Raw genomic sequence first — 24,996 nt, 5'->3', positions numbered from 1 at the left:
AGGGACTGGGTGGCTGCTTAGCCACACCTGCTCCCTGAATCTCCTGGCTGTATTCAAATTCTTAGCACAAGTCTTGGATCTGAAACCCTCCCAATTGATTAGGTCAGTGTTAAAAATTATGACAGTGGAGGGTTCAAGGCCAAATGACCTAAAGAGGTGAAGCAGAACAAGAGCCAGGACAAAACAATAAATTATACATTCCAAGTATGAAATGGGCCCCAAACCTTGTGAGCCCTGGGCCACAAGAGACAGACACGTGATGAGAGAGTGGTCCATCCATTAACCCAGCTCTGGGAGGCCAGACCCTGACGGGTGCTCGAGCAAGCAAAAGTTAAACCACAGAACCAAGCACCCAATTTTCTCCTGAGAGTATAGCTATTAAAAAAGCTGTGTCATAATCGTGTTACAGTGGAAGGGGGAAAGTTTATACAGTGAGGAAGCCAAAGAAAAGGAATTCTGAGTGCTCACAGTAATAAACTTAGGAGTACTTCCTCTACTTTCAGTTCTGTAACCACTTACGCAAGGAAAACACCATCTCAGCGGTGCCCTCTGAGACCCTTCCCCCTGCCTGTATGGAACTGTTTCTCATCCAGACCCCCCTCTGGACTCTGAGCTCCAGAAGCAGAGGTGCCATGGTTTCCTTGGTATTGAGCACACAGTAATAATTTTTTTTAAATAAAGGGAAAAATCATTTTCTGAACTAAATTTGGGATGAGGGGTTCTTGGTCAAGAAAGATTTAGCATATACCTTCCTGTCTACCCTCCCCCTGCCCAGAGAGAAACATTATAATGATAAAATAATGAAATGTCCTGGCTGGTGTAGCTCAGTGGATTGAGCTCAGGCTGCGAACCAAAGTGTCGCAGGTTCGATTCCCAGTCAGGGTACATGCCTGGGTTGCAGGCCACAACCCCCAGCAACCGCACATTGATGTTTCTCTCTCTCTATCTCCCTCCCTTCCCTCTCTAAAAATAAATAAATAAAATCTTTAAAAAAAATAATGAAATGTTGTAAATCCCTTCCCCCCATACCAAGGAAGAGAGCAGAAGAAGAGCAAAGGGCTCTTAATGACTAAGAAATTTCAACCAATCCCTAGGACGGAAGGCAAATGGAGAAAGTTGACAAGAAGCATCAGTCAGAAAAGTGAGATAGGAGAGGTCACTATCTATTATAAAACTCGTTTTATCTGATTTTGAAATTGTACATAGGTACTACTTTGCTTAAAATGTTTTAAAAAATGAAATGTTTTAAGAAAGAATAGAGAAAACAACTAGTTTTCTAGGCTTTACAAACATTAATCATTCATGCTCATAACAATCCCACAAAGTCATTATTACTGTCACTACTACTACTGTTTTAAACAACTGAGGTTCATTCAGAGAGATTTAAAAAAAAACAAAAAACTTGCCCCCATTCACATGCTAGAATCCATGTCTGTCTGACTGAGTCTTTCTCATCAAGCTACACATCGCCCCTCAGAACACTGTCAGTGACGTGAACGCATGGAGCGCTAGGTGCACTGGTGTCAGTGAAATACAGGGCAGGGTAAAAGCAGCTTTTCAGTTGTTTGTATGGGAAATAATACAATAATAAATAAGTAATACAAGAATAAACTTTGTGTTTTCTGTACTCACAACTGTAAACCTACTTTTGCCCCACCTGTATATCTGTAACAAATTTGCAGTTCCACAGATGTCAATCACTCAGGTAGTGAAACATCACTTAGCCCAGGAAGCAGAATAACACCACTGTGGTAAAACTAACTTCGGGGATCCAGCAAGGTAACTACTGTTTATCAGAACTTTCTGGCAGAGACTGGTAAATAGAATTCCTGGAAATCATTCCTAGCATCCCAGGAAACTTTTTTGCTACCTATCCTAACCTTCGTAAGGAGTCATTTGCTTAAATTCTGCATAAGCAGTCTGCAAGGACTGAAAATGTTAACAAAGACTTAAATATATTGGTTAAACTATTTCTTCCTAGCAATGTAGACAGTTCTTAATGTTACTTCTTTTGGGGTCCAGCCCTGTCTTGCTTTACAAAGAGAGTATATAGAATTGCTAAAGGCGCTTATGACTCTCAGGGAGGGGAGAAAGGAACAGTGTCCTCAGCACAGAGTTAAGGACACGAAGGTGATGGGAATTTCCTGAGAGAAGGTACTGCGAATGTACTTACTACTGTTACTGACTGAACAACTCGACAGGAAGAGTGGGGGGACAGTAATAAAAGCCAGTCTCTGTCCAGTGCTGTCCTGGCACTTGGGATACATCATCTTATTCGATGTTCATAAAAAGCCTACACAGTTTCTAGTGACATCCTCATTTTAGGCATGAGAAAATGAGGAACTGAAGAAGTTAAGTAATCTGTCTAACGGGTCACACAGTAAGTGCTGGAGGTAAGATTTAAACTCACTCTGCCTGACCCCAAAGTCCCCGCCATTTCCTCCACTCCTGATGCTCATCTGCTAACTGTAAGCTTACGACGACATACTAAACTAATAGCACATATTCGGCATAACAGAAATAAAACAATATGTTAGAGACTGTAGAAAGGTTTAAAATAAAATCCCACTGGCTTCGAGACAAAGAAATTTAGGAGTAAAATGGCCAAGGTTTATAAATTTAGTCATATGCCAAAAGTTATCTTTGCCAGAGAAAAAATCTGAGAGCCTCTGCTCTATATCATCTGGTGCTATAAGCTGTCCGTCTCTTGTCACATTTCTGTTCGCTCCTTTCCAAACTAAATAAGCCCACTCACATTTCCAATCACCCATGGGTATGACTTTTGTGGGCTAAGGGTCAGAATTTCAGAGAGTATTTCAAAAGTATGCAATGAGCGTTCGGTCAACCACAGTAACTCCCTGGAGCAGAGCTGCCTCCTTCACTGACAACAGCAGGGCGGCTAGTCTCCCCTTCTAATGCACATCAGGCTCACGGCTTCAAAGACTTTTCCAGAACCTTCCCCAAGTTCTTTTCCTGGTTGGATATAGGTGGGACTGTTCCAATTAACACATTCCTAAGTTATTTTCCCATGAGTCTGCATAGAGTTGCTTCCATTTCTCAACTCTTAACTGGTCAGAATGTTCCTTGATGGTTGTTTCATCAACACACTTGGGAATTTTCTTTTGAAAAATAGGTACAGGACTTGAACAGACACTTCTCCAAGAAGGACACACAGATGGCCAACATAGGAAAAGATGCTCAACATCATTAATCATCTGAGAAATGCAAATTAAAACCACAACAAGACAGCACCTCGACACCTGTCAGAATGGCCATCATCAATCAACAAACTTGCCCTGCTGGTGGGAATGCAGACTGGTGCAGCCACTGGGGAAAACAGTAGGGAGGTTCTTCAAAAAATTAAAAATGGGTCTGCCTTATGACCCAGCAATTCCACTCTGGGTATATATTCAGAGAAACCCAAAATATTACTAATTTGAAAGAATATGTGCACCCCTATAAGCAACGCAAGTGCTCATCAATAGATGAGTGGATAAAAAAGGTTGTCATACATCTATACAGTGGAATATTACTTGGCCATAAAAAAGAAATCTTAACATTTGCAACAGCATGGATGGACCTGGAGGGCATTATGCTAAGTGAAATAAGTCAGACAAAGAAAGACAAATGCCATGTGACTTCACTTATATGTGGAATCTAAAGAGCAAAATAAATGAACAAACAAAACTGAAATAGCTGGGAGGGCAGGTGGGGGTGGGGCTGGGTGAAAAAGGTGAAGGGATTGGTAACTACAAATCGGCAGTCACAAAACAGCCCTGGGGATGTGCAGTACAGCCCAGGGAATAGAGGCAATAGGGTAGGAACTATGCACGGTGCCGGGTGGGGACTTGAAACATCAGGGGAACACGCTGTGAAGTGTGGTGCTATCTGACCACTACGCTGTACATCTGAAACTAATACTAACTGATACTGAATGTAAACTAATTGAAAAACAAAATTTAAAAAATTAAATAAAAGGCCTTTGATGATATGTTAATAATCCTTATCTTCTTTCTCTTTGTGTGTTATTTTGGCAAATTACAAGAAAATTACAGTTCTGGTCAAAAGGCTAAAGCAGATTTTAAACAGAAACAGGTGCTATATGTGTCTCAATGCTAGGACTACTAGTGTTGTGACCCATAATAAATCACTAATTAGCTCTTTGAGCATCATAGTAAGAAATGACCCCTGCGGTAGACTGAATGTTTATGTTTCCCCCAAATTCGTATGTTGAAGCCCCAGTCCCTAATGTGATGGTACTTTGAAGAGAGGGTTTGGGGAAGTAATTGAGTTATGAGAGTAGAACCCTCGTGGATGAGATTAGTGCCTTTATTAATGAGACATGAGAAAGGAGATTTCTCTTCCTGCCACATGAGGACAGAGCAAAACCAGGTGTCCTGCAAACCAGGAAGGGAGCTCTGCCCGAGAACTGAGCCAGTTCTTTGATTTTGGACTTCTCAGCCTTTAAAACTGTGAGGAATGAATTTCTGTTGTTTAAACCACCCAATCTATGGTATTTTTGTTTTGGCAGCGTGAGCTGACAGATAATCCCACTAGCCAAAAGTAACAGCAATGCCCACCTTCATCTTCACTGCTGTCAGACTCGGGAAGTTTGACTCTTCTCCTCTTTCTCTTTGTGCTCACAGTTTCTTTCGTTTCGTCGTCAGACAGCTCCACTCGCTTCCCCCTGCGGCCATCCAGGAAAAAGGTAAGCGTGTTATGCAAAATAAAATTGTAAGTATTCATAACTTAATTCCAGAGGATATAAGAGTCAAAGCAGACTAATAAGGATTCTTTTTAAGGTTCACTGACCACAAATAAGTAGATTACTTCATGGGGTGACCAGAATAAAAATCTTCCCTAGCTCTCTGTGGATAGCTGGAAAGCACTGCCAGGTTACTGAGAAACTTTCTAAGTTCTCACTTCCCCTATGGCCTTTCAATAATTCAACAAGAATTAAATAAGCAGCTACTCCCTACATACACGAGGCTCTTTGCTAAACACGAGGGACGTAAACATCAAGAAAATACTGTTCTCAAGGAGCTTTGCCTGGAAAAACAGACAGAGACACTACTAACTATAATACAATGTGATAAATTTTACTGGACAAATGCTATGCGACATGAGTTTTACTTGAAAACTTTAAAAGCTAAGAAGTTCATCAGATGGAAAAGGGATACGAATTTTAAGGAGAAAAAGCAATATGAGCAAAGGCCTAGATATAAGACCTCGAGGTGATCCTAGTGACCACATTCGATCAGTCACAGCGCCTTCTCCACACACTGCACAAATCTTTTTTTTTTGCATTTGCTACATTTTTACCTTTCTTGAAATAATAAAGCATAATAAACTAAAAATGTTGCATATTTCCTCCATCTTCAACATTGAAATGGCTACACAAAAATTCACCTGTTTTGAGAAATGCACCCTGACGTGACACCTGCCACAATATAATCTAACAAAATTGTTTCAAATGAAGTTAAAAACAACTAAGAGCTACTAGAACCACCTTAACAGAAAAAAACAAATGAACCTTTTGGCCAACCAAATAATTTATCAAGGGCCTAATGTGTGTTAGAGACATAATTTTTATCTTCAAGTATTTTATTTCTTATGTAACTTTAACTATCAATCAGCTTATTCTACCTTAACCTACAAAAGCATAAATTAAACCCAAAACAGATAGGAGAAAATAATAAAGATAATAGCAAAAATCAATAGAGAAAATTAACAGAGCTAAAGCCATTATTTCTGGGGAAAAGAGTAATAAAATCATGAAGCCTTTGACAAGACTGATAAAAAAACAAAAAATATATATTACCAATATTAGGAATGAAAAACTGAAGGCATCTGTACTGGCAACTACAGATACTCAAAGAATAAGGCTATAATATGAACAACTTTAATCCAATAAACTCAACAACACAGATAAAACAAATTCCTTTAAAAACACAACCAAACTCACCCAAAAAGAACAAGAAAATGTGAAGAGCTCTAGTTAAAGAAATAAAATTTAAAAAAAAAAAAAAACAACCTTCCCACAAAGAAAACTCCAGGCTCAGATTCACTTGTGAATTTTATCAAACTTTTAATAAAGAAATAATATATATCATACATAAACAGAACACAGAGAAGGAGTAAATTTCTCCCAACTAATTTTAAGGAGTTAGCATAACTCTAATACTGAAATCTGATTAATGTTACTAGAAAAGAAAAGAACTGACTTCCAGTCAAGATGGAGGTGTAGGTAAATACACCTCACCTCCTTACACAACTATAGCAAAAATTACAACTAGACTACAAACAAATATCATTCATATTTATCAGAAAATCAAGCTGAATGGAAGTATGACAACTAAGGATTTAAAGATGCATCACAAAGTAAAGGAGATTTTATTACTTATTTTTAGAGGGAGGGGAGGGAGAAAGGGAGAGAAACATCAATGTGTGGTTGCCTCTCACATGCCCCTACTGGGGGACGTGGCCCACAACCCAGGCGTGTGCCCTGACTGGGAATTGAACCAGCAACCCTTTGATTGGCAGGCCAGCACTCAATCCACTGAGCCACACCAGCCAGGGCCACCAAGCCATTATTATATGAAATGTTAAAGGGAATTATGTAAGAAAAAGAAGATCAAAACTATGAACATTTAAATGCAATAAATTCACAATTATCAACAACTGAATCTAAAAAAAAAAATTCAGCAAACAAGCAGAACAGGAGCAGAATCATAGATATGGAGATCTTTTGGAGGGTGATCACATGGGAGGGGGAGGGGAAAATGAGGGGAAAGGTGCAGGGATTAAGAAGTACAAATTGGTAGATAAAAAATAGATAGGGGGATGTTAAGAACAGTATAGGAAATGGGGTAGCCAAACAACTTTATATGCATGACCCACGGACATGAACTAGGGCTGGGGGCACTGCTGGAGGGAATGGGGGTACTGGGCAGAGTGGGACAAAGGAGGGAAAATTGGGACAACTGTAATAGTATAATCAATAAAGTATAGTTTTTAAAAAAGAAAATAACTGACCCATAGTCTTTGTAAATATAGAAATAAAAAATCCTTACATTAACAAATAGAATATGGCAATATATAAAAAGAATAATATATAGCAACCAAGTGGGGGTTTATCCCAGAATTCAAGGTTGGTTTAACATTTGAAAACAAATCAATGTAATTTGCTACCTTAACCGAAACACTGTGTAATCATTTCAGTAAATGCAGAAAAAGTATCTGCCAAAATTCAACACCTTCCTCCACCTGGTAAAAGGCATCTACTAAAAATACACAGTTAAGATTACACTGAGTGCTGAAATACTGGATGCATTCCTGGCAATAACCACCACCACCGAGTGCTGTACCCACGGTCTGGACACTTTAATCCATCCGCATCCCATGTTCCTAGGAGGTGAGCCCCGCTGGACAGAGCCCTGACCCTCCGAAACGTCAGCATTTTGTTGATGTGCTGCTGGTAGAGTATCCCCAGCCTCGCCACAGAAGTCCAGTATTTCTGGGCCTATCAGTGCTGACAGTGCCCTTTAGAATTTCTTTCAACAAACTCACTCCTACCAACTATGAGGTAGTGTCTCAAATTCCTGGATCCATTTTTAACAGCTTGTGTGCTTTTTATTTTCTTTTCTAATTACATTTTACCACTTGAAAAATAAACTCATTGATATAAAAAGAAAACAAAGAACTTTTTCTCTTAAATTTGACTGGAAAGAGCAACCCTTCATTTGCAATTTGAAGGGAAAAACAGACACACAATCAGGCACACTGATGCCATGTCCACAAATTTAAAATGAAGCAAAGGAGAAAAGACAATCAATTTAGATCAGTAGGGCCCCAAAAATGGACTTGGGGCTTTAAATGATGTAAAATGCAGACTCCAGTTCTGCTTCATTAGACCTGAGCTTCTCTCCTCACTCTGGTTCTGTAGCTGCATCCTAGAGGCACTGAGCAGGACTTAGCGCTCAGCTGAAAACTGCCCGCTGTCAATAAGCCCAAACAGACCTTCCCGAGCCCGAGCCCGGCAGAAACGCTCTTCCCCCACAAGTGACAAAATTTTCCTACCTTTTTTTCTCCTGCTGCATCTTAACAGGCTCTGCTCTTTTGCTGGATTTCTTCAGGCCTGTGGGGGCTGCCAGCTTTGGTTCAGTGACAGACAGTGGAGGTTGTTCCACAATTTTTTCTTCTTTCAGTGCTGGCTCTGAATCCAAATTGACTTTCAGTTTATCTACAAATAAAGTATAACAGAGGATGTATAATCCCATCGTGCAATATTCATCTATCATTACTCTGACAGTCTATTAAGTGCCAGGTAATGTTAGGAACAGGGACTTACGGGATTAAAAAAACAGTCCCTGCCTAACAGAGCTCATGGTCGAGTCAAAGAACATTTCTCCCCTCCCACCACCGCTAGGGCTATAACTGTTTCCATTTCTGCCTCCTGCTAATCCCCCCATAATGTCACAGCCCCCAGGGAAAATGATAGTAAAGGCAAGGCTTAGGAAAAAAACAAATACAACTTTATGTGGTAATACCATTCTTACTTGTTAGATGAAGAAACTAAGAGTAAGAATAATTAAAAGATGTTTCCCAGGAGTACACAGCTTACAAATAGTGACAGCATAAGTTTGTACTAAGACCTTATTTTCTATCTTTTTAAGTCTGGCTACTTTAATATCTACTACCTTAATGATATAATTGAAAGACTACTTTGGAATCAGAAAAGTTTGGTTCAAATCCTAATTCATTCATTCTTTTATCTAAAAGTTGGTCTTCTCTATAATAACCAGAGTAATATTTACAAGATTACTGTAAGGGTTAAAAGAGATCAGTATGTGAGGTTAAGTGACCTACCCAAGGTAACACTGGTGGGAGAAGAGCCAGGATATGAACCTACATGGGTTTAATTCCTCCAAGGCCTTCCCCTTTCCCTACACCACACTGGAAACACAGTAACTGCAGTGTAGCACAAGGGATGGAAACATTTAAGCAGAATGGGTCTTGCTATCTGAGGAATGACAGAAGAAATATATAGGAATTGTATGCTACACTCAGTGACAGTTTTTTTTTTCCCAAAGAAGTCACACAATACTCTTAGAAAGCTGTAAACAACACGAAGCTCTTCAATAAGTAGTTTTGGTTTTATGTCATAAAGTAGCTTAAACCATCTACTATACAGAAAACAATGATTGCTATCTTAGTTTTTGGCTGTTACACAGAGCTTGGTATAACAGTTTATAAATATAGCATATTATTTGAAAGAATAGATAATGGATAAAAAAGCATAACATACAATCTGTTTATGCTTTATGTTTCGAAAACTTAAATGGTAAGTCTCGGTGGATGAATCCGCCAGCCATACAGTGGTATGTGCTCTCCTACACTTCACTACTGCTGTTCTCAAGTATCAGTACTTTTCAAACTTTCCCACCAAACTGTACAAGAGAATAAACATGTATCTCCAAGGAGTCCAGGGGTCAGTGAGTAAGCCAAAGAAAGTTCTCTGAGGTGCAGGTATATCTTTTTTTTTTTTTTTAAAGATTTTATTTATTTATTTTCAGAGAGGGAAGGGAGGGAGAGAGAGAGAGAGAGAGAGAGAGAGAGAGAGAGAAACATCAATGTGCGGTTGCTGGGGGTTATGGCCTGCAACCCAGGCATGTACCCTGGCTAGGAATCGAACCTGGGACACTTTGGTTCCCAGCCCGAGCTCCATCCACTGAGCTACGCCAGCCAGGGCTATCTTTTTTTTTTTAATTAATTGATTTATTTTTAGACAAATGGGAAGGGAGGGAGAAAGAGAGAGAGAGAAACATCAATGTGTGGTTACCTCTCATGTGCCCCCAATTGGGGGCCTGGCCCACAACCCAGGCATGTGCCCTGACTAGGAATCAAACCAGCAACCCTTTGGTTCACAGGCTGGCACTCAAACCAGTGAGCCACACCAGCCAGGGCTGCAGGTGTATCTTTAAAGTTTATGCAAATTCTGCATTCTATTACATAACTTAACCATTTTGTTAGCATCTGTTTCAAAATTACATCATTAAGAGGAAAAAACCTCCAAATATTTCCTACCTGTCTCATGGGTTAAGGAAAGAGATGCTATTATATCAAGTCTATCAATTTCATAAAACTGATCTAAATTAAAATAGCAGTGTTCAAACAGATTCAGCAATCAGAGTTTTATTCTGTCTCGGTTTCACAGTATTTTGGGAACTCCAATTTATACATATATTAAACTACAATTGGCCAATTAACTGGTAAGAAGTAGTTTATTGCAACAACTTCAAGCAACCATTAAGGAAAATTTCATCACGTTTTCTCGTTACCCAAATGATCAAGTTACAATACTCGTATTATCTGACTAATTAAAACTTTCTCATTTTTATACTCAAGAAAATATGAAACCCCTCAAGCGAAGAAACATGATGACTTTAACTGTCACTAAATGCTGCAATTTTTTAACATAAAAAGCACTAAATTTTTTGTTATTGAGATATAATTCACACATCATAAAATTTACCCTGGTAAAGTGTTCAATTCAGTGGTTTTTATTTGTGTAACCAATACCAATATGTAATTGTAGGACATTTTCATCACTCCCAGCCCTTGATAAGCAATAATCTACTTTCTGTCTCTACAGATTTGCCTATTAGAGACATTTTTTATAAATAGAATCAAACAATATATGGCCTTTTGTTTTTGGCTTCTATTTCTCATGATGTTTCAAGGTTCATCCATGTTGTAGCATGTAGCAGTACTTTGTTCTTTTTGGACTAAATAACATTCCATTGTGTGGATACACCACCTTTGTTTATTCCATTCATCAGATGATGGACCTTTGGCTTGTTTCCACTTTTTAGCTATTCTAAATAATGCTGCTATGCACATTTGCATACATGTTTCAATTTCTTGAGTAGATACCTGGGAATGGGTGCCTCTAGATTTAACTTTTTGTAGTATTGCCACACTTTTTTTAAAGTCAGCATCTCATTTTACATTCCCCACAGCAATGTACGAGGGTTCAACTTCTCCACATCCTTGCCAACGCTTGTTATTGTCCAGCATTAGGCCGTAAATGGTTCCAGTGTCCACATCACCTCTCTTCATCTAACTCTCAAGTTTCATTTTCATTGCAATGATCTTGTCTTGTGTTAAATATAATAAAGATATTCATAATTCAAGTCTAAACATTTATCCTTGAAACAACATGTTAAATAATCAACTTTGTGAGCCATTCTTTTTATTAGGTAAATATTTAATTCTTTTATTTTACCCAGGTTTTCTTTCTCCGTCTGTTACATTCTATCATAACACCCTTTATTATCTGCCTAACATTACAATCATTAACTATTTCATTGTTTTTGTATTTGTTTCTCTGCCAGTAGAATATAAGGGACATGAGAGCAGGAACCCTGTTTACGTACATTTTCTCCATTAGCACCAACGCATAATAGTGCCTAGCACAGAGTAGGTGCTCAACAAATATTTGCTAAATAACATATGAATAAATGTGTGTACACTTCTGTAAAATTTGATTCTACCATCCATGTTCAGGCCTTCCTGAAGCAGCACCATCATTTGCCATTTGCTGGTTTTATTTTTTCTCTAATTAGCAAATATTCATAGCTTACATACTTTAAAAATAATAATTCAGCCCTGGCTGGCGTGGCTCAGTGGACTGAGTACTGGTCTGCGAACCAAAGGGTCACCAATTCAATTCCCAATCAGAGCACATGCCTGGGTTTCTGGCCAGGTTCCCAGTAGGGGGTGCACCAGAGGCAACTACACATTGATGTTTCTTTCCCTCTCTTTCTCTCTCCCTTCCCGGCTCTGTAAAAATAAATAAAATCTTTTAAAAAAATAATAATTCAAAATTTCACAGGATTTTAAGGTTACAAATGCATTTAAAAAACAACAACAACAAATATACATGTGAACCTCTTTGAAGTTGCCCAGTAACCATACAATCTGACTGGGTATAATGGAGCAGTACCAGCCACACAGGCCAGAGATATTAGCATGGTCTATTTTCACAGAAGCAGGGATCCCTCCTTGTTTACTGTACTTGCAAAAATACAATCATGCTTCCCAATAACCTGAAAGCATCAAATTTTCCATATACTTTCAGAACACAAAAATGTTCTGATAGCTTTTACGGCAAATAAAATCTATCGCTCTAATCCCTCCTCCAACCACCAATTTGACCATCACAGAAAAGCAGAATTCTAATTTTGCTTGCAAAGGCACATAATAAAATGCCTCCCCACAAAATCTTTATAAAACCGATGCTCCAAGAAAGTGTGCTATAATTATCCTGCAGCTCCTACATTCTCTCTGGGATTCTGCCACATACCCTCAAGGAATGAATGTTTACTCGATATGAGAAGTATGAAAATATGTGACTATTGGTTCCTTGCATACAAGAGAATTCTTATCTAAATTTCTTTTTTTAAATAAATGAGATATTTTTTAGATGGCCAGTGTTATCTGGGCACTTCTAATTCACACTGATGTCTAGTTCGTTACTATGAGTAACCTGTAAAAATAACTAAAGAAAGGCCCTGGCTGGTGTGGCTCAGTGGATTGATTGCTGGCCTGCAAACCAGAGGGTCGCCGGTTCCATTCCCACTCAGGACACATGCCTGGGTTGTGGGCCAGGTCCCCGGTGGGAGGCGTGCAAGGGGCAACCACACATTGATGTTTCTCTCCCTCTCTTTCTCCTCCCTTCTCCTTTCTCTAAGAAATAAAGAAATAAAATATTAAAAAGGAAGGAAGGAAGGAAGGAAGGAAGGAAGGAAGGAAGGAAGGAAGGAAGGAAGGAAGGAAGGCAAAGCTTTGTTCCTTGCAGCCCCTTGGAAGACAAGAATAATAATGACCACAGCAGGCAAACTGACCTCAGCATCCAAGATATTAACTTCAACACTGTGCTGCTGAACCAGGCAGCCTCCCTTTTGTTCTAATCCCCATTTTCAAGAGCTCAATGAAACAAATATTCAATTCTCTTTTCAAGGCAGGAGGTAAAAATAGGAATAGTAAACTACACTCCAAGGGATCTAAGCTGAACCCAGCTCACCCATAAATCCACTGTTCTGATTGGGTCCTTTCACCAATATATTGATAATTTATGATGGGATTAAGGAGTGCTACATAGTAGTGTCCTAGATTGTTAAAATGAGAGGAAGTGACTTTCACTTCATATATGTAATAAGTTATTATAATAACATTTATGCATTAATAGTCAAAAGAAGGTGAAAACATGCTTACTCATAGCAGCTTTTCCAAAAAAATTGTTCATCACATTCCCTTTCGCTGGTACTTTGTTACCTGCTAAAGATGCCTAAAAGCATAAAAAAGAAAACACACAAGTTTTTTCTTAGTGTTTAGGCTGCTCTTCAAGTAGCAATTTCAAAAAACATCTCTTTAACAGCAGAGCACACTGTCATACCGGCTCGGTCTCTATGTAATCACGCCAAAACGTGTGTGCGTTAGGTGTAAGAACAAATCCAAACCCACCGGTATCAGATGTTAATCTCCAAAGCTTAGATTCTCACAGTTCTTATAAAATTATTATCCATGAATATGTCTAAACTTTTCTTGAGTATATTTAAAAGCTACTTAGTTTTACAAAATTAAAATAGATTAGAGGCAGTACGATACACGATGGGGAAAAACATCCAAAACATTACATTTATAATCATCAAAAGTAAATTTGAATGATGGTTCCACCACTTAATAGCTCAAGGCTTGGTGAGAAGCACTATCAAAAGAAAAAGGACTATTTCAGATGCGAGTATCAAGAATTAAAGCATCCAGCTATAGTATAAAAATTAGAACTAAATATCAGAACTTTATGTACTTAAACTACTACCACTAGAACTATTAGTGCCTATCTAGTCACCCATTCTGAGCTGAAAGGCACATCTTTAAAGAAGACTTACATTTGTCACCTCTTTAACTTCTGTTTTGGTTTCTTTGTTGGTCTCTTGGGTTTTAGAAGCAGCTTTAGAGGCAAACATTCCCATAATTCCTTTAGGTTGGTGGGAAATCTGTTTGGAGCTAGGTGGGCCATATCCATTGGTGGTCAACTCATTACTGGCTTGTGCCTCACTTGACACCTGAAGATTCGACTGCTCCAACTTTTCAGAAGATGAGGTTTCGGCAGAAGCTCTAGGGACCGCAGCGGCACACTGTATGGCACTAAACCTAAGGACAGAAATGTTACACTGATGTCAATATCGAACCTTATTTTCAAACTCTTGCTTCTCCAATATAATACTTTCTAAGTCTAATACTATAAAAGAAGAAAATTGTAGAACTAGAACACATTTCAGAAATTATTTTGTGCAAAATTCTCATTCAGATAAACAAGTATTTGAGAGAAGTCAGGGACTTGTCCTAGGTTATATATCTATCAATGGTTAGTAACAGAAGTAGGACTGAAAATCAAAACTAGGATATGGACTCTACCATACCATACTGAATATTCTTGTTTTGAAAAAAGCATCTTAATTCTAAACAGGAAGAAGACACCAAACAATAATAAAGATTAGTCATTTCACCATACTTGGGAAACCAAATGGTTATCCTCCTGTTTTTAAAGGCCTTCATCTTATAGGGCTAGATAGGCAATAAATATTGACTGAATCAAAATTAAGAGCTTTAAATATTAACAAATTTCCTGGCAACTCTCCTGGCCAGAGTGGATCACGGTTTAACACTTGGAAGAAGCTGGGAACACAGCCCCCAGCCCCTACCATCTGTGGTCCTCAACAGTCGTTTGTTCCTGACTTCTAATGATACCAACGAGCAGCACCAGAAAGTACAGCCAAAGCCATGTGAAGGAATTTGGAACTGTATGCATGGGTGTTAAAGGGAACATTCATTGTAGATACACCAGTTCCACACAAATCCACAGAAGAATCTTCTACACTATGAACAGACACCCGATCTAGCTTTCTCAAACGACTCTATTTAAAGCAAAGTTCCCAACTTTTCCTGACAAAGAACATTTCCTTCCTCCCAGTCTTTTGCTCATTGGGGGTAGGTAAGAGCTCCTTGAAGGAACTCTACATATTTTAGATACCCAATATAAGACCTGGCATATAAGGGCATCAGGAGATATGTATTAAAAGAATGATTGTTTAAACCACTGCGAAAGGCTTCTGGCTCTCCCATCCTCAATGTATCCCCTCCACTTGAGGTGGGAGACGATGGAGATTAAGAAACTCTGCAGTGAAAGCAATTACCTTAATGATCACCTAGGCACAACTTCAAAATTGGCTGCTAGAATAAATGGCCTGAGGGAAAAAATCCCTGATAAATCATTTAATTTCAAAAGTTACCTCAGACTGAACAGCCCCAAAGCTAGAATTTACAGCTCCCAAAAACTTTCCACTGATTTATTGTGGTCCACACTAGAAAACCCTACATTAACACAAATTCTTTGCGCGTCAGAATTAGGAACAGACGGAAATCGTTTCCTTGCACCCACCACTCTACCTCTCCGGTCTTGCGGCCCTTCCACGTACAGGGAGAGAGCAATGTTTTGTTTCATTGTCAACATCTGAGGCTGGCCCCACGACAGCTCTTTCCCCACTTGGTCTACATTCCACACCTTAGGGTCAGGACCAGGAATTGGCAGCGAGGAAGAGACCACGCTAGGCTGGGAACGTGTCCGAAGAGAGAAGAATCTGCTCAATCCTAAAATTTCAACTTTCTTCCTGTCACAGCACTTCTTAAAAACACATGAAACAATGAGTCAGATCTCCGTTGGCCCATAATTCTCAGGACCAAATACAAACTTCTTTACTGGAGAGAAATTCTTCACATTTTTACTGCAGCTACTTTAAGTATTTAAGTAAAGTTTCATGAAAGTGTGTCCTATTACCACATTTCTACTCGCCAAATTTATTTGAGAGGTCCCTGTGTAACTTTTATTTTGAACCTTTGTGTCACTTTTATTCTTATTTGCTTACTTGCTAGATACAACAGAAGAAAAAATGTTTAGAGCTCAACATATCATGACTAGATTTTAATAGACTATTTTTGAAATATAATGACATAATTTACATAAATGTATCAGTATTGTTTCCTATAATCTTTCTGTAAGAAACCAGACCTATAAATTATTACTCTTTAGCTATATAATATTCATTTAACAAATATCTGTATGTTTATTACACTCAAGGTTTTAAGCTAAAGAAAAAAGAACATAATGTTTAACTTTAGTTCATTCAATTATTTACTGAATGTTTACCATCTGCCAGGGATCATTATGGGTATAGAGTGTTAACAAAACAGACATGATCCCTATTTTCATGGAAATTACAGACACTGTTTGGAAATTCCGTACCTATGTGCCCTGTTAGTTATCTCATCTCCCCAGTATTTCCAACCATTTCCTCTTTATTGCTCTTTCCTAACAATACAAGTTCAAGCACTCTCGACTTACAAAACGTATGCATTTTGCCTTCAGTCTCAATCCTCCTTAGCTAGCTCCCTCTTTTTTCTTCTATTTATAGTCATATTTCCTGGAAAGAGTTATCCAACTAGAATCTGATCACTCCATTGAAAATGCTTTCACCAAGACCATCACTAAATCCAATGGACACTTCAGTACTTAGCTTCTCAGTCCCTCCTTCTTGAAACTTTCCTTAGCTTTTAGAACTCCACACACTCACGATTTTCCTCTTACCTCTGGCTGCTCCCTCTTGGGCCCCTATTCTTCTGCCCATCCTTTTAAAATGGTTATAACTTAAATAGTGCTTACTATGTGCCAAGCACGGTTCTAAGCACTTTATATACATTAATTCATTTAATGCTCTATAGCCCTGTGAAATTGTTACTGTTGTCAACTTCATTCTACTGATGAGGAAACTGAAGCACAGAGAGGTTAATTTGCCCAAGGATACACAGACAGTAATTATGGCCCAGAATTTTACTTTCTGTTTGTTTTTTTTTAAGATTTTATTTATTTATTTTTAGAGAGAGGGGAATAGAGGGAGAAAGAGAGGGAGAGAAACAATGTGTAGTTACCTCTCACACACACCCCTATTGGGGACCTGGAACACAACCCAAGTATGTGCCCTGACTGGGAATTGAACTAGCAACCGTTTGGTTCACAGGCCGGCGCCCCACACCAACCAGGGCTGCATACGTCCTTCTTTTATTCCAGGCATTCCCTCTGTATGATTATGTCTACCCAATTAATTACCTGTTTTCTCTGATTCCAAAATCTCTATCTTCATCCCACATAATCAGAGTATTAAGCAGATACTGGGCCATATTCACTCTAGAGTGTGGCAGGTTGTAGGTACACATGAGATCTTTATTGAATTAATTCAAGTTACCTTGCTTAGTATCTGTTCAAGTAGTAGGCACTCAACATGTATCCGGGGAACTGACCTGAACCCTCAATACAACCTCAAAAAGTAGGCATTATTATATCTAATTTAAAGATGAAGAAACCAAATCTCAAAGAGTGTGAGTAATTTGTCCAAATCCATGGGGTATTAAGCAGCAAAACCACAACTCAAGTCCATGGCCATCAATACGAAAAACCACACGCATTCTAGTTCATCACTTCCCTGTGCTGGGAAGGATACCGAAGACAAACAATACCTAATTCTTGCTACAGAAAGCCAATTGCTTTCAGATGGAAGGCAGAAGGATATCAAATTAGAAGTAGTCTTTTGAAGGACGGCATCTGAACTGGTTTTTAAAGGATGGGCAGAATTTAGACAAGCAGAGACTGGGGTGAGAGAGTAACGAGGGGGCACGACAAACATTTCTCGTGGCAGGGACAGGATAAATACATGAGAAATAGATTTATGGGGAGTCCACTGGGGTTTTCAATATGGGTTGTGGCTGCTATTTTTCACCTTATGATGTACTAATAAAACCAGGCATGTGTCTTACTGCAAGATAAATGGGGTTTTACTAGACTTGGCACTCAGTCTTAAGAGGCAGCCACTGTGTAAACATCTTACAAAATCAATCCGTGAAGAAGCCCACAAGGAACATTAAGGAGCTCACTTGCTGCAGTTCTGCAAGTTGCTTTTAAGGATGTCATAGTCGGTGTTGAACAGAGGCCCACTGTCCTTCAGCATGGCTTTCTGGACGCTGTACACATGGACGCTGGCAGTCACGGCCAGCTTGGACTTCACTGCTGCAAGTCAACAGGAAAAGCAGTCTGTTAATACACAAGCTTCATACCATGTGGGGACTTGAACAAGAAACCCTTCTGCATGAAAACCATTTGCAATCTGTGGTGGTCCAAAAGCTCTAAAAGGCCAAATAGCCACATATAAGTATAACATCACCTCTTCTGTCTCCAATGGGGACATTATGACAGGGTAGGTGGCGGTGAGTCAGCTCTAAGTACAGCACCTGTGACGGTATCACTCATCCAGTGGACACTCGGTAAATATTAATGAATGATTGATGGTGACTATAATTTTTTTTCAGTCAGGGAAGATTCTTACACTCTGGTATATAACTGAGGAATAAGTAATTTTTATCTGAGAAGACTCACTTATGTAATTCAACTTTAGAGAAAGCAACTCTGTAACAAAATACTACTAACCAGATAAGCCCGCAGAGGAAAAACACATAAGAATATCAGAGGATCAGACTTTAGTTTCCATGAAGGAACAGACTGTGCCTAGCTTATTCCAAGTCTCCGTCTCCAGTGCCTAGCACGGAGCTTCACACAGAGTAAATACTCACTAGGTATCAACTGAATGAATGCATCTTGCTTTGCATACCAATGTGGGAATTCAGAAAGAAAAAAATGTAGACTCTACCACCCTGGATACATCAAAGTTAATCTGTAAGAAAATGACCCCAGAAAACAACTTGATAAAGTAAAACTGTATAGGTTTTGTCTGGAGACACATGTCCAACATCACAGGGACCCTGACTGTTACACAGTTCCTTTGAGTTCAGTTTTTAAAAAGTAGAACAGTAGCACAGTCTTGAAACAGGTGTACAAATTTAATTTAGAAATATTAAGTCTTTCTGACTTTAGAAAAGCATCCTTTAATCTTCTTCCTAGAAAAACTGTTATGGAACACAACACAACAGTCAGAGACTACTGTCTTTTTACAGTTGCTGAGGTGCTCCATATGGTATTCATAATAGTTTCTGCATGTCTGTCACGAGTTCTGAAATCCTGTGATAAAAGTGCTTTATAAATGTTAGCAGCTATTGACCTTAAAAATGGGAAGTTAGGCAGATGAAGTATCATATTTTAATGTTTCAGGAACTACCAATAAAAGGAATATACAGCTCTTTAGTTAAACAGCTAAATATATTTTATGCAGATGTTAGGAGCAGATTTTTTACTGTAACTACATTAATGCCATAAGAGGAAAAACTTGCTAGATTGCTAAAATACTTACCTTCCAATTTATCTTCTCTCACTACTGCAACCTTGTGGCACTGTAAGGAAATAACACTTCATTAATGTTCAAAACAGTGCAACTTGCAATTCTCTAGTTTCCTAGCCAATAATTGAATTGTATTTGGATATAAAATTAGAAACATTAAGTAGCCCTGAAAATATGTTATAGTTTAATAGTTACATTCATTTTTAACTTGCTTACATGAAAACTTCTCAATGAGGTTAAAGAAAATGATAAAGTATAGATATCAATACAATTTTTAAAAGACCCATAGTGCCACAGCTGGTGTGGCTCAGTGGATTGAATGCCAGCCTGCAAACCAAAGGGTCGCCAGTTCGATTCCCAGTCAAGGCACATGCCTGGGCTGCAGGCCAGGTCCCCAGTAGGGGGCGTGTGAGAAGCAACCACAACACACTGATGTTTTTCTCTCCTCTTTCTTTCTCTTCCCCTCACTCTAAAAATAAATAAATAAAATCTTTTCAAAATAAATAAGTAAATAAAAAGGCCCACAGCATCTCAAATCAGTATGAGGGAAAGAGGACTTTTTAATAGGTAATGTAATGAGAACTACTGTATAATCATATAGAATCTGATAAATATTGGATGTCTCACACCATAAAACAGAATAAATGCTTAATGGAACTGAGATCTAAATGTAAAGAATGAAACCATATGAACACTATTAGAAAATATGGGTGAATTATTAAAAAAAACTGACAAAATCTGAGAATGAGGAAGTTTCCTAACTGTAATTCAAAATTAAGAAATAATAGAAACCCATAAAAACTGCCAACTGTTAGATGACAAATAAATAAATAAATAATAAAACTTTAACCAAAGTACAAAGACAAATGATAAAGTGGAAAAAATACCTGCAAGTTATCACAAAGAGTTAATAGACAGCTTCTAAAATAGAGAAAACAAAAACTAGCAATCCTTCAGAAAAATGAGCAAGCCCTGGCTGGTGTGGCTCAGTGGACTGAGCGCTGGCCTGCAAACCAAAAGGCCACTGGTTCGATTCCCAGTCAGGGCACATGCCTGGGTTGCAGGCCAGGTCCCCTGTGGTGGGGTGCACAAGAAACAACCACACTGATGTTTCTCTCCCTCTCTTTCTCCATCCCTTTCCCTCTCTAAAAATAAATAAAATCTTTTTAAAAAATGAGCAAGACATATGACCAGATAGTTCACAGAAAAAAAAGAAACGCAAATAACCCTGAAACATAAGACAAGGGCTGTGTAGAAATGCACTCACATACATTGCTGCTGGAAACGAACAATGGAGAGGTATCTGGCAATAACCAACGAAGTATATAAACACCCTAATTCTAGGAATGTAACCTTAAAACCCACTGGCAAAAATATACAGAACACACATACATTAAGCTATTCACTGCAGCACTATTTGTAATAGCCAAAGATTATAAATAATAAGTAACTACCAATAGAGAACTGCTGAATAAACTAAGGTATATGTATTAATGTAGGACCACGTGGCTATAAAAAAAGAGAATGTAGACTATTTCTATAACTACTATGGAGTGATGCTCAGTAAAAAAAAGCAAAGTCCAGATAGGATGTGATATATGAAAACTTTTATCTAAGAAAGAGGTATAATATGAATATATATTTGCTTCTATTAAAAAATATATATAACAAAAACAATGGAAGGAGAACACAAAATCAATAAAAAGAGTTACCTGTAAAGGAAAGGGGGAACCTAAAAGTTCAAAGAGGGAAAAAGAATGGAATTTAACTAGTTGGTGGTTTACCTATGGAGAGGAATTATTTCAAGTGATTCTAAAACACAGGTTGACTGTGCATCCCTAGCAGGATACATCCTACAGACCAAAACAACGCAAAGGAGTCAAACTATTTTCAGTAATGATATTATTAGTAAAAATAGTGATTTTGCTTTTCTAAATCTCACATATTTGGCTAAAGCAAATACATATTTATGTTAATGTAGGAACCACCAAAATTCATATCGTAAGAGAAAAGAGCAATATAAAATCAAATAACTTTTTAAAAAAATGTAATTTTAAGTCTGAACTAGAGATGTTAGTGTGTTTTCATAATGTGTTTTCTCTTAAAAAAACAAAACAGGCATTCTTAAAAATGTCATCTGCAAAGCTATACAATAAAAATTACAGAGCTTATAAGAAAAAGGGCATTAGGAACTAACCACTCAAGCCTATGCGACTTTGTAATAAGAGCCCTAAAAATAATAATTGGTACCCTTAGGAGAAAATCTGGACAACCCAGAGAGTTTATATGCTGAGAGAACCCAGAGAGTTTGGTGTGGTTATATGCTGCCTCCGGGGATGTTGAAAATGCATAAACAACTCAGTGAAATGCCAGCTTGAAGATGCGAAAATAATGCACACCAGAGCAGAGCTGCAATTCAGTGGGTTCCTGTTAAAAGTTTAGTACCCACAAGCCCAGAACCTGGCTGAGGGTAAGCCCCTTGAGTTTTTCAGCAGTTTAGGAAAAAGGAAAGATATGGCTAGTTAAGGAGAGGCAGTTCTTCCTTATAGAACAATTTCAGCCAATAATATGCAGAAAGAATGACAGAAGTAGAACATGACCATTTTTTAACTCCTTGCAAATTAATGATCTAGGCAATAATAAAATAAAAGTCAATCTCAGCTAAAACCATTAGATGAAAAAAAGCTAATGGGGAACTTCATGAAGGATGGGTCAGGCTGACAACCTCTTAACAAAACAAAAAGAATCAGCCAAATGTCCCCTTGGAATTCTCAAATCATTCTTTAAAGCAGCAGAACACACAGATCATTCTCAAAGATAGACCACAAGATAGGACACTAAAGAATTCTTAACAAAATCAAGAAAATTGAAATCATATCAAGCATTTTCTCAGATCACAAGGACATGACACTATAAATCAACCTCAGTAAAAAACTCAAAATCATTCAGATACATGGAGACTAAATAGCAGGTTATTAAATATTGAATGGGTCATCAATGAGAACAAGGAAGAAGTAAAATGGACCTGAAAACAAATGCAGATGAACACACAACACAAAACCTACAGGACAGAGCGAAAGCAGTCCTGAGAGGGAAGTTCATAGCGTTACGAGCTTACCTAAAGAAGACAGAAAAATCTCAAACAACCTAACCCTATACTCCAGAGAACTAGAAAAACAACAGCAAGAGAGTAGAAGGAAATAATCAAGATCAGAGTGGAAATAAATGACACAGAGACTAAAAAATCTAAAAGATCAATGAATCCAGAAGCTGGTTCTTTGAAAAGATAAAACAAAATTCATGAAGCTTTACCCAGACTCATCAAAAAAAACCTGAGAACCCAAATTAATAAAATCTAAAATTAAAGAGGAAAAATAACAATGGATACCAAAGAAATACAACGGATTGTAAGAAAGTACTATGAACAAATATATGCCAAGAAATTAGACAACTGAGTGAAGTGGATAAATTTCTAGAATCATACAATCTCCCAAGACTGACTCAGGGAGAAGCAGAACACCTGAATAAACCAACAACAACTAATGAAATTGAAGCAGTAAACAAAAAACTCCCAGCAAACAAAAGTCCTGGACCAGAAGGCTTCACAGGCAAATTTTACCAAACATTTAAAGAAAAACTAACACTTATCCTTCTCAAAATATTCCAAAAAATTCAAGAGGGAAAGCTTCCAAACTCTTTTTTACTAGGCCAGTATTCCAAAACCAGATAAAGACACATCAAAGAAAGAAAACTTTAAGTCAATATCTCTGATGAATAATGATGCTAAAATCCTCAACAAAATACTTGCAACTAGGACCCAGCAATACATTAAAAAAAGATCACACACCATAATCAAGTGGGAGTCATCCCTGGGATGCAAGGTTGGTACAATATTTGCAAATCACTTATGTAATACATCACATAAACAAAATGAAAAATATCATATGATCATCAATAGAGGCAGAAAAAGCATTTGATAAGGTACAGCACCCATTTATGATAAAAACTCTCAGCAAAGTGGGAATAGAGGGAGAATTCCTCAACATAACAAAGGCCATGTATGAGAAACCTACAGCCAACATCATACTCAATGGGCAAAAACTAAAAGCATTCCCCCTAAGATCAGGAAGAAGACAAGGGTGTCCACTTTCACCACTCTTATTCAACATAGTACTGGCAGTCCTAGCCACAGTGATCAGGCAAGAAGAAATAAAAGGCATCAAATTGGAAAGAAATAAAATTGTCATTTGCAAGTGACATGATATTGTACATAGAAAACCCTATAGACTGCACCAAAAAACTACTAATAGAATAAATGAATTCATTTACCTAATAAATGAATTTGGCAAAGTAGCAGGCCACAAAATCAATACTCAGAAGTCAAAGGCATTTCTATATGCCAATAATGAATTATCTGAAAGAGAAACTAAGAAAACAATCCCATTTACTATTGCAACAACAACCAAAAAAATGAGGTACCTAGGACTAAATTTAAACAAGGAGATAAAAGGCCTATATTCGGAAAACTAAGGACACTGAAGAAAGAAACTGAGGAATATACAAGTAAGCAGAAGAGTACACTGTGTTGATGGACTGAAAGAATTAACATCGTTAAAATGTCCATACTACCCAAAGCAATCTACAGATTCAATGCAATTCCTATTAAAATATCAATGGCATATTTCAAAGATCTAGAACAAATATTCAAAAAATATATATGGAGTAAAAAAAGACTAGAATAGCCTCAGAAATCTTGAGAAAGAAGAACAAAGTAGGAGGGATCACAATACCTGACATCAAACTATACTACAAGCCCACTGTAATCAGAACAGTCTGGTACTGGCATAGGAAGAGACACATACAACAATGGAACAGAATAGACAGCCCAAAAATAAATCCACATCTTTATGGTCATTTAATATTTGACAAAGGAAGAAGAGCATACAATGGAGTAAAGACAGTCTCTTCAATAACAGGTGTTGAGAGAACTGGACTAGTACTTGCAAAAAAAAATGAAACTAGACCACCAACTTACACTATACACTAGAGTTAACTCAAAATGGATAAAAATTAAATGTAAGTTGTGACGCCATAAAAATTCTAGAGGAAAAACATAGGCAGTAAAATTTCAGATATCTTATGTAGCAGTATGTTTGCAGATGTATCTCCTAGGGCAAAGGAAACACAAGAAAAAATAAACAAATGGGACTACAATGAATTAAAAAACTTCAGAATAACTAAAGAAACCAGCAGCAAAATGAAAAAGGAACCCACTGTATGGGAGAACATATTTGCCAGTGATACATCAGACAAGGGTTTAATCTCCAAAATATATAAAGAACTCATGGGATTCAACAGCAGAAAGACAGACAAACCAATATAAAAATGGGCAAAGGCCCTGGCTGGGGTGGCTCACTGGATTGAGCACAGGCCTGTGAACCATGGGGTCACCATTTCAATTCCCTGTCAGGGCACATGCCTGGGTTGTGAGCCAGGTCCCCAGTGGGAGGCACACAAGAGGCAGCCACACAATGATGTTTCTCTCCCCCCCCCCTTTCTCCCTCCCTTCCCCACTCTCTAAAAATAAATAGAT

The 24,996-nt window shown here is 38.0% G+C and overlaps 1 protein-coding gene across 1 annotated transcript in view; it reads right to left on the bottom strand.

Moving 5' to 3' along the window:
• POLD3 (DNA polymerase delta 3, accessory subunit) overlaps positions 1-24,996 on the bottom strand; it is a 47,926-nt gene that overhangs the window by 9,166 nt on the left and 13,764 nt on the right. The window contains exons 4-9 of the mRNA XM_045818352.1: positions 19,416-19,455; positions 18,049-18,181; positions 13,953-14,217; positions 13,279-13,351; positions 8,080-8,242; positions 4,581-4,687 (exon numbers count right to left, since the gene is read on the bottom strand). Of these exons, the coding sequence (XP_045674308.1) occupies positions 4,581-4,687; positions 8,080-8,242; positions 13,279-13,351; positions 13,953-14,217; positions 18,049-18,181; positions 19,416-19,455 (781 nt within the window). The remainder of the gene's footprint in view (positions 1-4,580; positions 4,688-8,079; positions 8,243-13,278; positions 13,352-13,952; positions 14,218-18,048; positions 18,182-19,415; positions 19,456-24,996) is intronic.

This window comes from Phyllostomus hastatus, unplaced genomic scaffold (assembly GCF_019186645.2).
Source record: "Phyllostomus hastatus isolate PE091 unplaced genomic scaffold, TTU_PhHast_1.1 phas_scaffold_317, whole genome shotgun sequence".
NCBI classification, from domain to species: Eukaryota; Metazoa; Chordata; class Mammalia; order Chiroptera; family Phyllostomidae; genus Phyllostomus; species Phyllostomus hastatus.
Note: the sequence above shows the minus strand (reverse complement) of the source record. Positions and strands in the feature narration are given on the sequence as shown.